This window comes from Plecotus auritus, assembly GCF_963455305.1.
Source record: "Plecotus auritus genome assembly, chromosome: 3".
NCBI classification, from domain to species: Eukaryota; Metazoa; Chordata; class Mammalia; order Chiroptera; family Vespertilionidae; genus Plecotus; species Plecotus auritus.
The window spans coordinates 62,220,945-62,241,726 of record NC_137772.1 but is presented as its reverse complement, the minus strand read 5'-3'; the positions used below and the strand labels follow the sequence as shown (position 1 = coordinate 62,241,726).

The 20,782-nt window shown below is 36.6% G+C and overlaps 1 protein-coding gene across 27 annotated transcripts in view; it reads right to left on the bottom strand.

Annotated features, from left to right (window-relative positions):
- Window positions 1-20,782, bottom strand: part of MYCBP2 (MYC binding protein 2) — a 308,362-nt gene that overhangs the window by 95,998 nt on the left and 191,582 nt on the right. For all 27 annotated transcript variants that reach the window (XM_080658818.1, XM_080658838.1, XM_080658842.1 and 24 more), the window contains 3 exons: window positions 14,078-14,293; window positions 8,671-8,726; window positions 4,652-4,767 (listed from right to left, as the gene is read on the bottom strand). In XM_080658818.1, the coding sequence (XP_080514944.1) occupies window positions 4,652-4,767; window positions 8,671-8,726; window positions 14,078-14,293 (388 nt within the window). The remainder of the gene's footprint in view (window positions 1-4,651; window positions 4,768-8,670; window positions 8,727-14,077; window positions 14,294-20,782) is intronic.

Genomic DNA, 20,782 nt, shown 5'->3' with positions numbered 1-20,782 from the left:
TACAATATCCACAAATCAGTAAATATGATACATCACATAAACAAACTGAGAGATAAAAATCATATAATCATATCAACTGATGCTGAAAAAAAACATTTGACAAAACCCAACACCCTTTCCTGATAAAAACTCTCAGCAAGGTGGGAATAGAAGGATCATACCTCAACATAATAAAAGCATATATGACAAACCTACAGCAAACATAATACTCAATGGGCAAAAACTAAAACCATTTCCCCGAAGAACAGGAACAAGACAGGGATGCCCACTCTCACCACTCTGGTTCGACAGAGTACTGGAAATACTAGCCATAGCGATCAGACAAGAAGAAGAAACAAAGGCTTCCAAATTGGAAAAGAAGAAGTGAAACTGTCCTTATTTGCATATGACATGATATTGTACATAGAAAACCAATAAGACGCCATTAAAAACTACTAGGATTAATAAATGAATTTGGCAATGTAGCAGGATACAAAATCAACACCCAGAAATCTATGGCTTTTTTATACACCAATAATGAACTCACAGAGAGAGAAACTTAAAAAAAAAAAATCCCATTTACCATTGCAACAAAAAAATTAAGATACCTAGGAATAAATTTAACCAAGGAGGTAAAAGACCTGTACTCAGGAAATTACAGGACACTGAAAAAAGAGATAGAAGAAGACATAAACAAATAGAAGAATATACCATGTTCTTGGATTGGTAGAATCAACATCATTAAAATGTCCATACTCCCAAAGCAATCTATAAATTCAACCCAATCCCCATTAAAATACCAATGGCAGACTTCAAAGACCTAGAACAAACTCTCCAAAAATTCATCTGATATGAAAAAAGATCCAGAATAGCTGCAGCAATCTTGAGAAAGAACAAAGTTGGAGGGATCACTTTACCAGATATGAAGCTATACTACACAGCCACTGTTCTCAAAACTGTCTAGCACAAGAACAGACATATAGACCAGTGGAACAGAACAGAGAAATCGACCCAAGCTATTATGCTCAATTAATATTTGACAAAGGAGGCAAGAGCATACAATGGAGTCCAGATAGTCTGTTCAATAAATGGTGCTGGGAAAATTGGACAGATAGATAAAAAAAAAAAAGAAAAAGAAAAAGAAACTAGACCACCAACTTATACCATACACAAAAATAAACTCAAAATGGATAAAGGACTTAAATGTAAGACAGGAAACCATAAAAATCTTAGAAGTCATAGGCAGCAAAATAGCAGACATTTGTTGTAGCAATATCTTTACTGATATAGCTCTTAGGGCAATGGAAACTAAGGAGAAAATAAGCAAATGGGACTACATCAAAATAAAAAAGTTTCTGCACAGCAAAAGAAACCATCAATAATACAACAAGAAAGCCCACTGCATGGGAGAACATATTTACCAATGTTATCTCTGATAAAAGTTTAACCTCCAAAATTTATAGGGAACTCATATAACTTAACAAAAGGAAGATAAACAATCCAATCAAAAAATGGGCAAAAGACCTAAATAGACACTTTTCAAAAGATGAAATACAGAAGGCCAAGAGACATATAAAAACATGCTCAAAGTTACGAATCATCTGAGAGATACAAATCAAAACAATGAGGTACCATCTCACACCTGTCAGAATGATTATCATCAACAAAGCAACAAACTGGGGGGAGGGAGCTCATAAGTGCTGGAGAGGATGCAGAGAAAAAGGAACCCTCGTGCACTGCTGGTGGGAATGCAGTCTGGTGCAGCCACTGTGGAAACCAGTATGGTGTTCCCTCAAAAAATTAAAAATGGAACTCCCACTTGACCCCATAATCCCACTTCTAGGAATATATCCCAAGAAAACAGAAACACCAATCAGAAAGGATATATACAGCTCTATGTTCATAGCAGCACAATATAAATAGCTAAGATTTGGGAACAGCCTAAGTGCCCATCAGCAGATGAGTGGATTAGAAAACTGTGTTACATCTACACAATGGAATACTATGCTGCTGTAAAAAAGAAGGAATTCTTACCATTTGCAAGAGCATGGATGGAACTGGAGAGCATTATGCTAAGCGAAATAAGCCAGTCAGAGAAAGATAAATATCACATGATCTCACTCATTTTTGGAATATAAACATCATAAACTGATGAACAAAAATAGATACAGAGACAAAGAAGCATCAAATAGACTGTCAAACTTCAGCAGGAAGGCAGGAGAGGGTTGGGGGCGTGGGTAGACGATCAACCAAAGGACTTATATGCATGCATATAAGCAAAACCAATGGACACAGACACTAGGAAGGTGAGGGCATGTGCTGGCGGGTGGGGGTGTGAGGGAGGCTGGGAGAGGTAAATGGGAAGAAAAAGGAGACATATGTACTACTATTTTTGTACTTTAAACAGTAAAAAAATAAAAGAAGAAAGTATAAGCCCTCTCCCCCCATAAAAGAAAGAAATCATAATGAAAAAATTAAAAAGAAAAAGAAACCCTTACATGATTAAACATTATCTCGAAACATCAGATCAGAGTGTGACTCATTATCTATAGCAATCATCTCTATCACTAAGGTGTAACACAGTATGGTGGTTAAAAACTGGAGTGCACACATTAAGACTGTCTTGTTTGTGCCCACATCTGCTGCTATTTGATTCTCTGTGCCTCAACTTTTTTATCTATAAAATGGAAACAAGAATAGCACCTATCTGACTAGGCTGTTGTAAGAATGAAATAATTTAAAATATATAACGTTGGACATATATGAAGTGCTCAATAAATGTTTGCTATTATTATTATAACTAGAGACCTGATGCACGAAATTCGTGCAAGGGCCTTGGCCCCAGCCCCTGCCCACCGCTGCTGGGGGCCTCTGCTGTGGCCCCCGCCCACTGCGGCTTTGCAGGAAGGAAGGACATGTGGTCTAATTAGCATATTATGCCTTTATTATTATAGATCATTCTAATATCTGCCCTTTTCTATGGTCAAATAAGGCCCCAGTCTATTGACAGTTTGGACTCCTAGGAAGAAAGTTGAGTTAGAAATGTAGGGAAGAAAATGAATGATTCCAGGTAAATATGAACCTTATCCTATAGTTTCATTTGAAAAAAAAAAAGTGTATTTTTCTTATCTACTTTATAACAGTTTCCTTCACCCCACTATTAGTAAAGATGAAGCCATTCTTGACTATCTCTATTTTTGAATTCCCATAATGTGTAACTCTTGTGTGCTGCTACTTATATTCTACTTCATATGATTTTGTTTGCCTGCTTTATCTTGCAATCATCAATAAATTGTTAATACTTGACAATAATTATCTTACCTAGAACAGTGTGTTGCTCAGAACCAAAAGTTTGCTGAACTAAAGGCTTTATGGATATGTTGAAATAAAGGAGAGTGTAACAAAGGCTGAGGATAAAGGTCTCTGGAATGATATAGATGAATTTGAGATATCTGATTCTACATAGTTAAATCAATGTAAAGTACCTCTTTACCTTCACTGGAAAAAACAAATTACTTATACCAGTTTCCCAAAGGATATTCTGGTGGAATGCTAATGAGGATTATTTTTATCTCTACCTGTCTCCCTTTTCCTCACATTCAAGGGTTTCATGTAAGCATTAAACAGTCTTTTAAAAAAATTTTTATTAGATCTACTGGGGTGAGATTGGTTAATAAAATGAAGTTTTCAACCATACAATTCTATAATACATCATTTGTATAGTGTATTGTGTGTTCACCACCCAAAGTCAAGTCTTCCTCTAACACATGTTTTCCCCCTTTACCCTCTTCTACTAACCCTCACCCCCCTTTCCCTTTGATAATGACCATACTGCTATCTCTGTCTATACGTCTTTGTTTGTTGTCTTGTCTGTTCATTTGTGGCTTTCAGTTCTATATCCTACATATCAGTGAACTCATATGGTTATTGACTTTTTCCATCTGAGACAAAATTCTTAATTTCAGAGCTTCTTGGAATCCGTAATATGTTTATGTGCATTGTATGAATGTCTAAGATGAGACCACAACACACTAGGGTTTTCTAAATCTACCCGATCATATTCTTAAGGAGCATCAGGAAAGATAGTGCCACATGGAACTCATATTGACAGAAACTATTAGAGTTTTCTTGTTTTACTGTTATCCTATTATATAGTTAAAAAAAAATATTACTATCCAAAGTAAAAGCAGTACACTTTCCCAAGTTAGTAGTGGATAAAGAAAATTCATTCATTCAACAAGTATTTATCAGGCAGCCATTATGTGCCAGGCACTGAGCTAGATTGGGAGATCCAAAGGTGAATGAGATGGTCTCTGCTCACAGACAGGAAAGGAAGACAGATATACCATGAGGAGGATACAAGGTATGCACATAGTTATATAGCAGATTGGAGGAGATCATACCTAATCAGTCACATAACGGAATAAAGGGAAGGATTCATGAGGGCTATAATGACACCATAAATTATTACAAAATTTTAAGACCTTCTGAATATACTAATTCACTACTCATTATAAGGGAGAAAACGAAGCCCCAAAAAAGTTATGGAATTTGTCCATGTCTATGATACAAGTTAAAGAGCAAAATAGAACAGAAAGATAATTTTGATTCTAGTTCTTTGCACTTAGTAACTCATAACTTTAAAAAAAAAAACCTATTTAAAAAAAATTACCTATTTCAATGCCATCAATGGTAACATGAATAGTGTAGAGTCCAATAGCCCCTGGAGTCCAATTTGCACAGTAAGTGCCATCATTATTGACACGGATCAGCATATTCTCACTGGGTCTGTAAAGAAATATGATGAATATTGAAAAATTTACTTTTAGTTAAACAGCTGACAACATCATTAAGATTTATCAGCAGACATTTAATTTCTGATTGAATTATTACAATAAATTACAATCCTACTGTTCCACCATAGTATGTTTTCCTACTCTCCAAAATGACCGAGTTTCATTTTTTTCTTTCTCACTTCAAACCTCCTCTGTTGATCATGACATCACTTTCTTCGGTGAGAAAAAGAAGCAAGAGATACAACCTCAAAGCTGCAATCCGATTAATAAACCTACTTTCCTCTACCTTCTATCTTGTTACAATGGAAGAAGTATCCTGGGTCTTATTCAAAGTCAGCCCCTCATTTGCACTGTGACTCTCATTCCCTCAGCACTTCCACGCTGCAATTACCTTGCTCTCTCTCATTCATCATCAGTTTCTCTCACTTTACTGGATCGTTTCTATTTCTCTTTTATTTCTATACAAAGAAACCTCAGAATCTCTTATCCCAGTGGTCGACAAACTCATTCTTCAACAGAGCCAAATATCAACAGTACAACGATTGAAATTTCTTTTGAGAGCCAAATTTTTTAAACTTAAACTTCTTCTAACACCACTTCTTCAAAATAGACTAGCCCAGGCCGTGGTATTTTGTGGAAGAGCCACACACAAGGGGCCAAAGAGCCGCATGTGGCTCGCGAGCCGCAGTTTGCCGACCACTGTCTTATCCTAACCACTTCCTCTTCATTTACAGCCCTTTCAAATAAGGTCTCATCTCTTTTTCCATTTATACCAAACTTACCCAAACAATTGTCTATAATCACCATGTCCATTTCCTCATTTCCAATTCTCTTGCACATCTTATCCTAACTAGGCTTTTGTTCCCAACATTTCACTGCAATTGCTTATGGCAAAGTCATTATCACACCACCAATTTAAATGGTCCTTTTCTTCGTCCTTATCAATCTCTCAGTAACACTTGATAGCTCACAACTTCTAATTTCTTGAAATGCCTTCTTTTTCTTTGCTTCTGCAATAGTCTCCTGGTTTTCCTCTAATCTCACTGACCATTCTAAGTGTTTTGCTGGCTCTCTCTCTCTTGGCTACCCTTTAACTATGGAATGTCCCAAGATTTTGGTCTAGGTCTTTTTTTTCTTTCTCCCTTTGAATAGCATCTCTCTAGTTGATCATTCACCTGTTACTCAGTTTTAAATGCCATCTCTATATAGATGACTCCAAAACCATTTGTCCCCTGAATTTCAAACTGATATTTCCAGTTGCCCTGGAAATACCCCTACTTAGAAAACTAAGAGGCATCTTGGCATCTCAACTGCAATATATCCAAAGAAGAACTCTTTATTTCCTACTCATCCTACCACCTAACAAAACAAAACAGAATAAAAAACACTTATTAATTTCTCAGGCTTTCTGATCCTCGTAAAAATCATGATAATCCATACCAGGGGTCAAAAGCATTTTCTGTAATAATACTTTAATCTATTGTGCTAAATAGTCTGTCACAATTACTACATAGTGGGAAAGAAGCCATAGACAAAATACAAGCTAATGAGTAAGGCTGTGTCTAATACAACTTTATTTTAAAAAAACAGGTCCGAATTTGTCTGCAGGCCAAAGTTGGCTGACCCCTTTACAGTAAATACTCTATAGTGCTGCTAAAGCTGAAGAAATCTATAATCACTCTTGATTCTTCTCTTTCCTTCATCCCCTATTTCTAGTCTAGCAGCAAGGCTATTGGCTTTGCCTTCTAAGTATATCCAAAATCCACCCACTTCTTCAGTTCCGTTCCACTCCTTAATAGTCAAACTAATCTCTCTGTTCCCACTATAATTCATTCTCTAGAAAGTAGCCAGAATGATCTTTTAAAACTATAAATCAGATTATATAATTCCCCTGCTTAAAACCCTCCAAATAAATTCACTTAGAAAAAAAGTCAACTCCTTAAATAGCCTATCAGTCTGTATATAATATGGCCATCATATAGTTCTCTAATGTCATCTTCGATCATTTTCTCTTGCTCACTATTTTCCAGCCTTGTTATGTTTCTGTTCCTCAAACACAACAAAAGCTCCATTTACCCATTTTTTCACTGCCTAGAATGAACTTTCCCCAACCCTCTCACTATTAAGTAACCTTATTTATTATTACTATTTTGTTTACTTATTCATCGTTTGCTTCTCTACAGGAACATAAATGCTATCAGAATCAGCCAGCACCTTGCCTATCTTGTTCAGGAATGTATGCCATGGCCTCTACCAGTGTATTTTCACAGAGCAGATGCCTAACAGTATTTGATGAATAAATGTATTTATTTAGATAAAATACTAATTTTAATTAGGTTTAAAATGCCCAATGCATATGAAAACTTATTTACTAGCAAATGGTCAATTAGTTCTTATTTAAGATGCTATATACATATATACAGTTAATATTTATTTCACAAAAACAATATAATTCCACTGTATAGACATTTTGTAACTAAAATTACACCAGAGGAAAAAATACTATTTCCCTATTTCTAGACAAAGATACATTCTCAAAACTTGGGCTATTTTGACAAAAAACTCTCTAGATTATGCATTAAAACTCTACTGTGTATATGTCAGAAGGAAGTCATAGTAACCTAATTCCTAGTAAGTCATGTAATATGATACAATAAAACATATAAATAATTATACTTTTTCAGACTCACTTTAAAAAACCTCTTGCTCACATAGACCTTTTTCTAAAATCTATGGAGGTGGTCTCTCTAAAGTATAATCCATCTAAATTTCCCCCCAAGCATCTATTTTAAAAAGTATTTCTCCTAACCACCAAGTAAAACAGTAGGTAAAAATATCTGCTTAAGATGACTGGATCAGAAAACTATGGTACATCTACACAATGGAATACTATGCTGCCGTAAAAAAGAAGGAATTACTACCATTTGTAGGCACTTGGATGGAATTAGAGAACATTATGCTAAGTGAAATAAGCCAGTCAATGAAAGAAAAATACCACATGATCCCACTCATTTGGGGATAATGAAAAACATTATAAACTGATGAACAAAAAGATAGTTACAGAGGCAGTAAAGCATCAAACAGACTGTCAAATTACAGTGGTAAGGTTAGGGAGAGGTGGGGGAAATAAGAGATCAACTGAAGGACTTATATGCATGTATATAAGAGTAACCAACGGATGCAAAACATTGGGGGGTGAGGGCATGTATGGGAGTGGGGTGGGGGTGGGGGCAATGGTAAGATATGTACACATATAATACCTTAATAAAAATTTGAAAAAAAAAATATCTGCTTAAATCTGGTGTTAAAAGAATTAATCAGGGTCTGAAAAATTAAGACTTTTTCATAATCAAAAGAACACTGAAGTGCTCTGCAGCTCATTAGATGTAGAGAAGAAAAAAACAGAAGAAAGAAAACCCAACCCAACAACACCTAGCCCTCAATGAGCCAAATCATATCTTTTAGATTTTATTCTTTTTTTAAATTTTAGTGATATATTTCATTTAACCCAATATATAAAAAAATATTTCCATAGGTAATCAATATTCAAAATTATTCATGAGATTTCTTTACATTCCTTTTTTCTTTCTTTATTAATTTCTATTTATTTTTTAAATTAAATTTATTGGGGCGACACTGGTTAATAAACTTAAATGTTTCAGGTGTACAATTCTCTAGCACATCAACTGTATAGATATTATTCTTTCTCTATTATCTTAATATTATGTAACATATTGGCAGTATTGTAGCTGATAACCTACACATTATACAATTTTTAGTAGATCTCTACTGAAAAACTTTAAAATGCTATAAAATATTTACTTATGGAAAATAAAGTTGAAATCCAGTCGACAACACATGCTTTGGATATATGCATGGAGGAAAGTATCCTTACCTCTTAGGAGTTGGTGATGCAAAACGTAGTTCTTCAAATGAGTAATTTTCATAAACCTTTAATAAAGAGACCAGTAAGAATCACAAAATCATTAGGAACATTCTTGTTTCATTGTGATAGAACATCCAACAAATGGTGCTGAGAGAAATGGTTATACGTATAGGAGAAAAAGTAAAACCTCAATTAGCTACATGACACAATTTACAAAAATAAATTCTAGGTGTGTTAAAGACCCAAATGTAAAAACAACAGTACCTACAAGTTTAGAAGAAATCTGAGTACATTTAAATTTCTCTAAATCAAAGACACTATAAAGAAAGGGCAAAGATAAGCTTTCCCCTGGGAGGAGATTTGTAATTCACATAACTAAAATGTGATATGTATCATTATATATATATATATATATATATATATATATATATATATATATATATAATAAATACAAAAGAGAGAAACAACACAAAAGAAAAGTGTGTAAAGACATGTCAGTGAAGAAGAAATCTGATTCAACTAGACTGAGAATGAAGGAAATGTGAATTAAAACAACAAAATAATCCTATCTCAGTTATCAAACTGTGTTGGTAAGAATCATATGCTGATGAGAACATTAAGTTCCTAGTATTTTTATACAATACTGGTGGAATATAAGTTTTGGTCATATTTGATATAGCTTAAGACAGTCATGTCCTACAATCCAGCAATCCTACCTCTAGATATATATCTTTGAGAAAAAAAACCTCTTGCTCACATAGAAAAGGAAACATGTATAAGGATGTTTATTTCAGTACAGTTTATAAGAGTGAAAAAAAAAAAAAACTAGAAACAACTTAAATGTCCATCAACAGGAAAATGCGAAAATGACGGAACAGTTAATATACTGGAATACTTGGGGTCTTTTTTGGTTCCATATATATTTACCGATTTGTGAATATTGTACCAACTTCGCACCCCAGAATAAATCCCACTTGATCATGGTACATAATCTTTTTAATGTATTGCTGGATCCAATTTGCTTACTATATTTTGTTGAGGATTTTATCATGTATGTTCATCAAGGATATTGGCCTATAATTTTCTTTCTTTGTAGTGGATTTATCTGGTTTTGAAATTAGGATAATGCTGGCCTCGTAAAAAGAAGTCTTCTCTCCTCTTGAATTTTTTGCAATATTTGAGAAGGGGAGATGTTAGTTCTTCTCTGAATGTTTGGTAAAATTTGCCTATGAAGCCATCTGGTCCAGGACTTTAGTTTGCTGGGAGTTTTTTGTTTACTGTTTTTTAAAATTGGCTTACTCAGTTTTTCTGAATCATCCTGATTCAGTTTTGAAAGACTGTATGTTTCTAGGAATTTGTCCATTTTGCCCTGGTTGTCTAATTTGTTGGCATATAGTTGTATGATATTTTCCTACAATCCTTTGTATTTCTATGTCAGGTGTTACTTCTCTTGTTTCATTTCTGACTTTATTTATTTAGTTCTCTCTCTTTTTTTTCTTGATGAGTATGGTTAAAGATTCATCAATCTTGTTTATCTTTTCAAAGAACCAGCTCCTGGTTTCACTGATGCTTTGTATTGTTTTTTAGTCTCTATGTCATTTATATCCAGTCTGATCTTTATTACGTCCGTCCTTCTGCTTACTCTGAGCATTTCTTGTTCTTATATCAGTTCTTTTTAGGGGTAGATTTTCTGAGATATTTTTTGCTTCCCAAGGTAGGTCTATAATGCTGTGAACTTCCCTCTCAGGACTGCTTTCACTGTGTCCCACAGATTTGGGGTTGTTGTGTGCTTATTTTCATTTGCTTCCAGGTAATTTTTTATTTCTTTATTGGTAACCCATTCATTGTTTAATGTCATGCTATTTAGCCTCCATGTGTTTAAATGTTTTCGAGGTTGTTTTTTTTATTGTAGTTGATTTCTGGTTTCATGACACTGTGATCCAAGAACATGCTTAAGATGATTTCAATCTTCTTGAATTTGTTAAGACTTATTTTTTTCAGAATGTTCCATGTGCACTTGAGAATAATGTATATTCCGCTGCTTTGGGATTAAATGTTCTGTAAATATCAATTAACTCCATCAGATCTAGTGTGTCGTTTAAGGTCGCTATTGCTTTCTTTAACCACCATGTGCTCAACTCCCTTCTCTCACTATCCATGTGTTGAATTAGCTGGCAATATTCAATGTTGAATTAATCTAATAATTATATTACTCATGTTCATATGACTCACACTGCACTATAGATCTTCAATTTCAACTGATTCTTCAAGGATGACTAAAAAATCTTTCAAATCAGTTCTCCTTAATTCTCCACAATGACTATTTCATTTTTTCCCTTTGTTTCAAATTCTTGACCCTAAGATTCATCACTTCCCTGCCCAACCTAAAAAAACAATTACTATTATAAGTAATTGTAAATTACTGCACAACCTACAGATTTACTAGCATCTGTATTAATACTATTTCTGGTTGAAGAAAAGAGGCAATATTCCTTCTATTTAAGGCTAATCTCTCCACCTAAACTCTATTTTTTTTTATCTCTCTCAGCCTATCTTCATGGTTTCCCTCCTTTCAATTTTCTCCTCATCAGTATTAAAACATGTAAGTCTTTCTATATTCAATCCCAGTCTCAAAAGTTTTCACTCAATTCTATTTCCTGTTTCTTTTTATAACCAGACATCTTAAAAAACTATACTCCTTTTGCCTTTAGCTATTTTCACTTCCTCTTCATCAATCCACTATGCCTGTAAAACTGCTCCTGCCACGAACATTGATGAACTCATTGTTGCTAGATCCTTTTCAAAACTTCACTCCTGCAGGATAACACTGTTAATCCTTAAACTGTTCTTTCCTTGACTTTCAAAACATGCCATAAGGCAGTTAGGGGCAGGTAGGAAAATTAAATCTGGACCAGACTCCTAGCTGTAGAAAGTTACTTAACCGCTCCATGCTTCAGTTTCCACATATGTAAAATGGGAATAAAAACAGAATCTATAGGGTTGTTGTGAGGGGTAAATGATTTACCATATGTAAAGTGATGGTGAAAATGGCAATAGTAATTGCTGGTACTAGTTTATGTCTCACCTCCTTGGCTGGTATTCTTATCAACGTTGGTGTGTGCTTTTTTCTTTTCCTTTCCTTCTTCCTTTTCCTTATCTATCTTGTAAATCAATATTTCTCAAAGTTCATGTTTTAAACTTGAAACACTCTGCATATTATTCTAAAAAAATTCTTGAACCTCTCACTAGATTTAATGGCTCTAAATCTATGGATGAATGAAAGATCTTTTTCTTTTAATTAGATGCTCCAGATAATTCTGATATAGACAAAAGTTTGTCTTCTTAAACTATTTATTCATTTATATGATGTAAATAAAAATTTGAGAATCACCGTACTGGTGTTTCTCAGGATCCTGTCCTAGAACTTCTCTTTTCAGTGATGAAAGTACATATCTATCTTCATGAGCAGTTCAAGTGCTGACTATCCTCAAATTCTGTTCTTGTGGTCAGACTGTGATCATTCCAGGTTTGTAATCCAACTTCCTTTTATATATATTTTCATATGGTTATTTTAGAGATATCTAACACTCATCACATCCCAAACTATTATCTTCCTCAACCAAAAGATGCCTCTCCTCCTAGATTATCAATTTCGCTGCTGAAGCTCAAAATGTTAACTTCATTTTTTATTTCCTATCTCTTTCTCTTTACTCCAACTCCTCCACTAAGTCCATTGAGCCTAAATATCTCTGGAATCTATTTTGACAACTCCATAATCCAAGGGATCAGCATATCTCAAAAGACTAAATCAAGAGTCTCCTAAAGCGACTTAAACTAAATCATAACTCCTGATCATCTACTCATTCACATCCTCCATAATCCACCATTCTATCTAATAAAGAGGGGATATGCTAAATGACCCTCACGCTGTCCCAAATATGGTGGCACCCACAGCCAATAAGGAGGGAATATGCTAATTGATGCCCCACCCTCAAAGATGGCAGCATCCAGTCCCCTTAGCCCCATTGGGGCGGAAGGCACACAGCAAGGCCGGGCCCACCCCCAGGCGGGCCTGGCCGCTCCACGCGCCTGCCTCTGGAGTCCCCCAGTCCCCTCAGTCCCCCAGCCACCCAGGGCCGGCCCAAGGTGCAGGCAAGCCTTGGATGGCAGCTGCCCAGCAGCCCAGGGCCACCCGAGGCTCAGGTAACCAGGGCCAGCCGAGGCTTGTGCTGCCAGCAGTGGGAGCAGCAGAGTTGTGATGGGGCATCACCTTCCCCTGATCGCCGGGTTGCCTACCGCCCCTGAGGGCTCCCTGACTGTGAGAGGGGGCAGGCCAGGCTGAGGGACCCCCCCTCCAGTGCATGAATTTTCTTTAGTGATCTTTATAAAACACAAACCTAATTATGCCACTCCTCTAAATCAGTGGTTCTCAACCTTCCTAATGCCACGACCCTTTAATTCAGTTCCTCACGTTGTGGTGACCCCCAACCATAAAATTATTTTCGTTGCTACTTCATAACTGTAATTTTGCTACTGTTATGAATCGTAATGTAAATATCTGTGTTTTCTGATGGTCTTAGGTGACCCTGCTAGCGATTCTCAACCTGTGGGTCGCGACCCACAGGTTGAAAACCACTGCTATAGAGCCTAAGACCTTCGGAAAACACAGATATTTACATTACGATTCATAACAGTAGCAAAATTACACTTATGAAGTATCAACGAAAATAATTTTATGGTTGGGGGTCACCACAACGTGAGGAACTGAATTAAAGGGTCGCGGCATTAGGAAGGTTGAGAACCACTGCTCTAAATGAAAGCTTTGAATGGATCACCACTACATTCTAATAATGGCAAAATTACCAGTTTCTGCTTCAATTAATGGTAACAATTTCTGCTTCAATTAATAATAACACGTTGGTAATTTAGACTAAAGCTGCCTCTGAAGAGAGTTAAAAAGCTGGAAAAATATTTTTTTTAAATCTTTCTGAAGGTATCAGGAGGCTAAAAAGCCTGAAGAAACCTAAAGAGATGAAGGTGGCATTTGGGAGAATCCCAAAATTGAAGGGGGCTAGTTAGGTAAACTGAATCTCTGAAAGGCTATGTCCTAAGAGTAATGGTAAATTGAAAACAAACAAGTACTTCTGTAGGAACTGAAATATAATTTTCAACCATTTCAATCTCTGATTGAATCAATTTGATCTATTATTGGCAATCCCTTCTAGATGTCTTCCAAAAACAAATGAAAACCCTCTTTGAAGAAAAATAACACCATTTTAAACAATATGTTACAAGTTTACAACTACCAACATCTCTATAGACCTATAATTTTATGCTTGAATTTGAATAACTGAAATGTTTACTAAGTGAATAATTGGTAAGAAATAAAATTTTTCTGGTAAGTAAAATAAATTACCTTCATCATTGTTATGGCAATATATCGGGCCTCCTTCACTATCATTGGTTCATATGAAACATCTAGCTTTGGTGATGCCAATCCACCAAAAGTCTTGTCAGTATTAGAAGGTACAGCTGTTATGGCAGGACTGCCAGGAATCCTTTGAGGTTTCTTTACTTGCTCTTGTTGTAAAGATGTTTTTTTCTGAGAAACAGGAACGGCTTTCACTTCGACCTAACCGTGATATTATAAAAAAACAAAACAAATATTATATAATTGTCTGTGACATATGAAAAGAAGCAATTTATAATTATGGACTCATAGTTTTATAAATATGTTATCATTGGTCCATCTTAGGCATTCTTGTCAAAGGCTTATTCAACTGCCAGATGAGATGCAGAGTTTAAAACACTGATTATAAGGATGCTGAATGAATTTAGTGAAAGAGTAGATGAATTGAGAACTTCAATGAAGAGATAAGAAACATAACAATGAAGAAAAAAACCATAAAAATGAGCCACCCAGAAATTAAGACTGCAATAACTAAAATGAAGAATACATTACAAAGAATCAACAGTTGCAGTGGTTCTCAACCTTTCTAATGCTGCAACAATACAGTTCCTCATGTTGTGGTGACCCCCAACCATAAAATTATTTTCGTTGCTACTTCATAACTATAATTTTGCTACTGTTATGAATCGTAATGTAATATCTGTGTTTTCCGATGGTCTTAGGCGACCCTGCTAGCGGTTCTCAACCTGTGGGTCGCGACAGAGGCAAGTATCAACAGTACAACGACTGAAATTTCTTTTGAGAGCCAAATTTTTTAAACTTATTCTTCTAACGCCACTTCTTCAAAATAGACTCGCCCAGGCTGAAAACCGACTTCTGCGCATGGGCCACGAAGTTTCAATCGCACTGTATGTGCGCGCCCGCACGTGATATTTTGTGGAAGAGCCACACTCAAGGGGCCAAAAAGCCGCATGTGGCTCGTGAGCCGTGGTTTGACGACCACTGGTATAGAGAATGAAGCATAGAGGACTGAATCAGTGGTTTGGAAGGTAGCAAAAAACACCCAACCAGATCAGTATTTGAACTGACATAATGCCCTAAAAATATAAAAAATCCATCTCATATTAAAACAGAAGTTTAAATATATATAATATACTTCTTAAACTCATATATATATGGACACCATTAAAAGCTTTAAACTTTTTTAAAAAGAAAAAGCTTCATATTTCAAAATATTTGATTTTAAATTATAGCCACTTTTTATATATGCTATTTTGATTTAATCTTGTTTTAAACAACTATATTCACCCTAAATAAATTGACATTAGAAGTGTATTTGTCCATTAACCTTAAAATAAACCACTGAACACTTTTACACACTAAGTATTAAGATATTATACAATGATATCTATTCTGCTTTCTTTTACAAACTGTGCTTCCTTTAAAGAATTTTTGTTATTCTTTATTTCCTATGTGACTTTTTTGTTCACTAAATAACAAACAGTTGCTGCTTAAAAAAGCCACTGTTGTTAAAACAGCCTGGTACTGGCACAAGAATAGACATATAGATCAATGGAATAGAATAGAGAACCCAGAAATTGACCCAAATCACTATGCTCAATTAATATTTGACAAAGGAGGCATGAACATACAATGGAGTCAAGACAGTCTCTTCAACAAATGGTGTTGGGAAAATTGGACAGAAACATGCAAAAAAATGAAGCTAGATCACCAACTTACACCATACACAAAAATAAACTCAAAATGGATAAAGGACTTAAACATAAGACGGGAAACCATAAAAATACTAGAGGAGCCGAAACCGGTTTGGCTCAGTGGATAGAGCGTCGGCCTGCGGACTGAAGGGTCCCGGGTTCGATTCCGGTCAAGGGCATGTACCTTGGTTGCGGGCATATCCCCAGTAGGGGGTGTGCAGGAGGCAGCTGATCGATGTTTCTCTCTCATGAATGTTTCTAGCTCTCTATCCCTCTCCCTTCCTCTCTGTAAAATATCAATAAAAATATATTTTAAAAAAAAAAATACTAGAGTAATCCACAGGCAGAAAAATCTCAGACATATGACGAAGGAACTTCTTCACTGATACTGCTCCTAGGGCAATTGAAGCCAAAGAGAAAATAAACAAATGGGACTACATCAAAATAAAAAGCTTTTGCACAGCAAAGGAAACCATCAATAAAACAACAAGAAAGCCCCCTGCATGGGAGAACATATTTGCCAATGATATCAACGATAAGGGTTTAATCTCCAACATTTACAGGGAACTCATGCAACTCAACAAAAAGAAGATAGGGGGAGAAAAATGGCGGCGGAATAGACAGACGTGTTCCGAGCCTTGTCCCGGAGCAGAAAGAAAGAACAGCTGAGGGTCGCACTAGGAGTGTTTGTTGGCAAGTTGGGAAACAGCTGAACTCCAGAAGAAGGTGGGAGACTGCTAGACGGGGTTCCCCTGACCTGGCAGCTCCCACTGCGGCTGGGTCCCCTCCCGGAGCTGCGGGCTTGGACGTGGAGTCGCCGCCATCTGGAACCGGAAAGTGGAGCTTATCCGAAGCCTGAGAATCCACAACTGCGGCACCCACGGAACAGCTGCGAGCCCCAGAACAACGCTCCCCAATTGGCGCAAACACACGGGTTCAGAGGAGCTCTACACTCCACCACGGAAAGGTCAGATTTCGCCTGGGATAAGGTGAGGTCTCTGGTCCCAGTGCGAGAGAGGAACGCGCGTTTTGCGGGAGCTGGAGGACCAGGGAAGTCTGTGCCTAGAAAAATCGGTGGCTGCTGGGGCTGGTGTGATCTGTGAATGTGGAAGGGGGTCCTCAGAGCTGCTAACAGAAGGGCTCTCTAAAAAGCAACCCATTTTGATCTGAAGTGCAGGGACACCCTAAGAATTTCAGGGGTGTGCTAGACTTACGCGCAGCCACGGAGTGCGCACACTTGGGCTTTTTCCTCTTGAAATTCTTGCTTCTGATTACTAAGCCCAATTCATAGGTTCACCCAGTTGGGGACACCCTGGGAGACTGCAGGGGAAAGTTGTTTTTCTGGAACCTGGGGATCGGAGCGGGGAGTGACCATCGGAGAGCCAGCTCTGAGGCAGACCCACTCCCACAAACCGGTAGTGAGTGCCACAGGGAAAGAAGGCTCTAACACTCCCTAGAGAGGCCATAGATAAACCCGGAAGTCAATCCAGAAACACTGCCACCCAGGGGCTGAATCACAAATTGACTCTTGTGTAATCAAAAATAAAGGAATACGAATTAAGACACACCGCCTGCTTAAAATCAGGACTGGCTTACATCACTGAAGAGCAGTGGAACGCAGGGAACTGCAATACTGTCCGGACTGAGAAACAGGCGTGCCAAATAGAACAACAGAGGAAGTGAATGACCTTCACTACTCCACATTTTATTTTTATTTTTTATTTTTTTATTTTCATTTTTTGCATCTTTTACTCAAGAAACTAATTTTTTTCCTCACTTGATTTTACCTTTTTAATTATTACATTTTTATTTTCAATCCGTATTATTACTACTGCTATTTTATCCTTTTTTTTTTTTTTAAGTGTCATTTTATTTTCTCTTCATTTTGTTTTGGGATTAATGTTCTACATTCTATTTTTATCTTTCCTTTAACATCATTTTACTCTATCTCAAATCTACCTTTATGCCATCACTCTCTTCCTCACTTTTCCCTTTTCAGTGTCCTGTTTATCTTACCCCTTTCCTGCTTTAGATTTTCCCTATTTTTTCTGTTTACCCCCTTTTAAAATTTCACCCTACTTATATATCTAATCTCCAATCCCCTGCTCCAAGTCCATACACACCTCTCTCTTCGCTGTCTTAACTATCCAAAAAATTGTTCTTCTCTCTGTCCTTTTGTTGTTGTTCATTTGAATGTAGATTATATCGAATTTTTATGCTTTTTTGTGAGATTGTTTTGCTTATTCTTCTTTTATTTTTTTGTTTGTTTAGTGCTTCTGTTTTCCCTTGCCTCACTCAATATTAGTTGGTGTTGTAGTTTGTATTAATCCCCAGGTACTTGTTGCTGGCATTTGCTGGGATAAGTGATTGTTCTATTGGAGTTTTATCCCCAATATATATAGTCTGTTTCCCTTTCTCTCTTAGTCTCTTTCTTGTCTCTCTTACTTTTTTTTCTTCTTTTTTTCCCTTTTCCCAATTTCATTTTGACACCCCCTTTTTTTTTTCTTTTTCTTCTTCCTTTCTTTTTCCTCTTCTTCTTTCTCTACTATCCCCTGATTTGTCTTTCTATGGTGGTCACCTTTATTGGAGGTTGTTAATATCGTGAATACATTTCTGTTCAGTGCCTTGTGTGTTGTACCTGGTAGTGCTGTATTTTGTGCCTTTAAATCGACGCAGGAGAGAGAGAACTACATAACCAGACACCCAGAGAAGAGAGACCATGGGGAGACAAAGACACAGCCCGCATATGAAAGAAAAGCAGGCATCACCAGAAAAGGAAGTAAATGAAATGGAAGCAAGCAACCTTCCAGAAAAAGAATTCAGAGAAATGGTCATAAGGTGGCTGAAAAGAATGGAAGACAAATTCGACAATATGAGCAAGAACCAAGAGGAAATGAAGAAGAACCAAGAAGAAATGAAAAATGACATCGCTGCTGTAAAGAACTCAATAGAAAGCATCAAGAGTAGACTAGAAGAAGCAGAGGACCGCATCAGTGAGCTAGAAGACAAGATGGGAAAAAATACCCAAGTACAGCAACTTCTAGAAAAAAAAATTAAAAGGCAGGAGGAGAGCCTAAGGGAACTTTGGGACAACACGAAACAAAACAACATCCGCATAATAGGGGTTCCAGAAGGAAAGGAAGCTGAGCAAGGAATAGAAAACCTATTTGAAGAAATAATGACAGAAAATTTCCCTGATATAGGGAAGAAAAAACCCACACAAATCCAAGAAGCTCACAGAGTCCCAAGCAAAATGAACCCCAAAAGACCGACGCCAAGGCACATTATAATTAAATTGGCAAACACCAACAACAAAGTAAGAATCTTAAAAGCGGCCAGAGAGAGACAGAAAGTTACATACAAAGGAACCCCCATCAGACTAGCAACTGATTTCTCAACAGAAACTCATCAGGCCAGAAGGGAATGGAATGAAATATACAAAGTCATGCAAAGGAAGGGTCTGAATCCAAGAATACTGTACCCAGCAAGGCTGTCAATCAAAATTGAAGGTGAAATCAGGAGCTTCACAGACAAAAAAGGACTAAGGGAATTTATTACCACCAAACCAGCAATGCAAGAAATGCTAAAGGGTCTGCTGTAAAAAAAAAAAAAAGAAATAGGAAGCGAAGAAGGAACACAGGTGTAAAGAATAGGAATGGCGACAAATAAGTACCTATCAATAATAACTTTAAATGTAAACGGATTAAATGCCCCAATCAAAAGACATAGGGTAATGGATTGGATAAGAAAACATGACCCATATATCTGCTGTCTACAAGAAACCCACCTCAGAAAAAAAGACGCACACAGACTGAGGGTGAAGGGATGGAAAAAGGTTTTTCAGGCAAATGGAACTGAAAAAAAAGCTGGGGTAGCAATACTTATATCTGACAAATTAGATCTCAAACTGAAGGACATAACAAGAGATAAGGAAGGCCACTTCATAATACTAAAGGGAGCAATCCAACAAGAAGAAATAACTCTGGTAAACATATATGCACCCAATACAGGAGCACCCAAATACATAAAAAAACTCCTGGAGGATATCAAGGGAGAGATTGACAGCAATACAATCATAGTAGGAGACTTTAATACCCCACTATCACCATTGGACAAATCCTCTAAACAAAAAATCAGCAAAGAAACATCAATCCTAAATGACTCACTAGACCAGATGGAATTAATTGACATCTTCAGAACATTTCACCCCAAAGCCACAGAATATACATTCTTCTCAAGTCCACATGGGTCATTTACAAAGATAGACCATATGTTGGGACATAGGCAAAGTCTCTTCAAATTCAAGAAGATAGAAATCATATCAAGCATCTTCTCAGACCACAGTGGCATAAAACTGGAAATCAACTACAATAAAAACAACCCAAAGAAATCAAACACATGGAGACTAAACAGCATGCTATTAAACCATGACTGGGTTACCAGAGAGATCAAAGAAGAAATAAAAAACATCATGGCAACAAATGACAATGAAAACACTACAATCCAAAATCTATGGGACACAGCAAAAGCAGTCTTGATAGGGAAGTTCATAGCTCTACAAGCCTACTGCAAAAAACAAGAAACAGGGGTAATAAATTACCTAACCCAACAACTCAAAGAGTTAGAAAAAGAGCAACAAGAAAAGCCCAGTGTAAGCAGAAGGAAGGAAATAATAAAGATCAGAGCACAGATAAACGACATAGAGACCAAAGAAACAATACAAAAGATCAACAAAACCAAGAGCTGGTTCTTTGAAAGGATAAACAAGATTGATGAACCTCTAGCCAGGCTCACCAAGAAGCAAAGAGAGAGGACCCAAATAAACAAGATCAGAAATGAAAGAGGTGAAATAACAACAGATCCCGCCGAAATACAAAGGATTGTTAAAAAATACTACGAACAACTCTATTCCAACAAACTGGACAACCTGGAGGAAATGGACATATTCCTAGAAAAATATAACCTTCCAAAACTCAATCAGGAAGAATCTAAACAG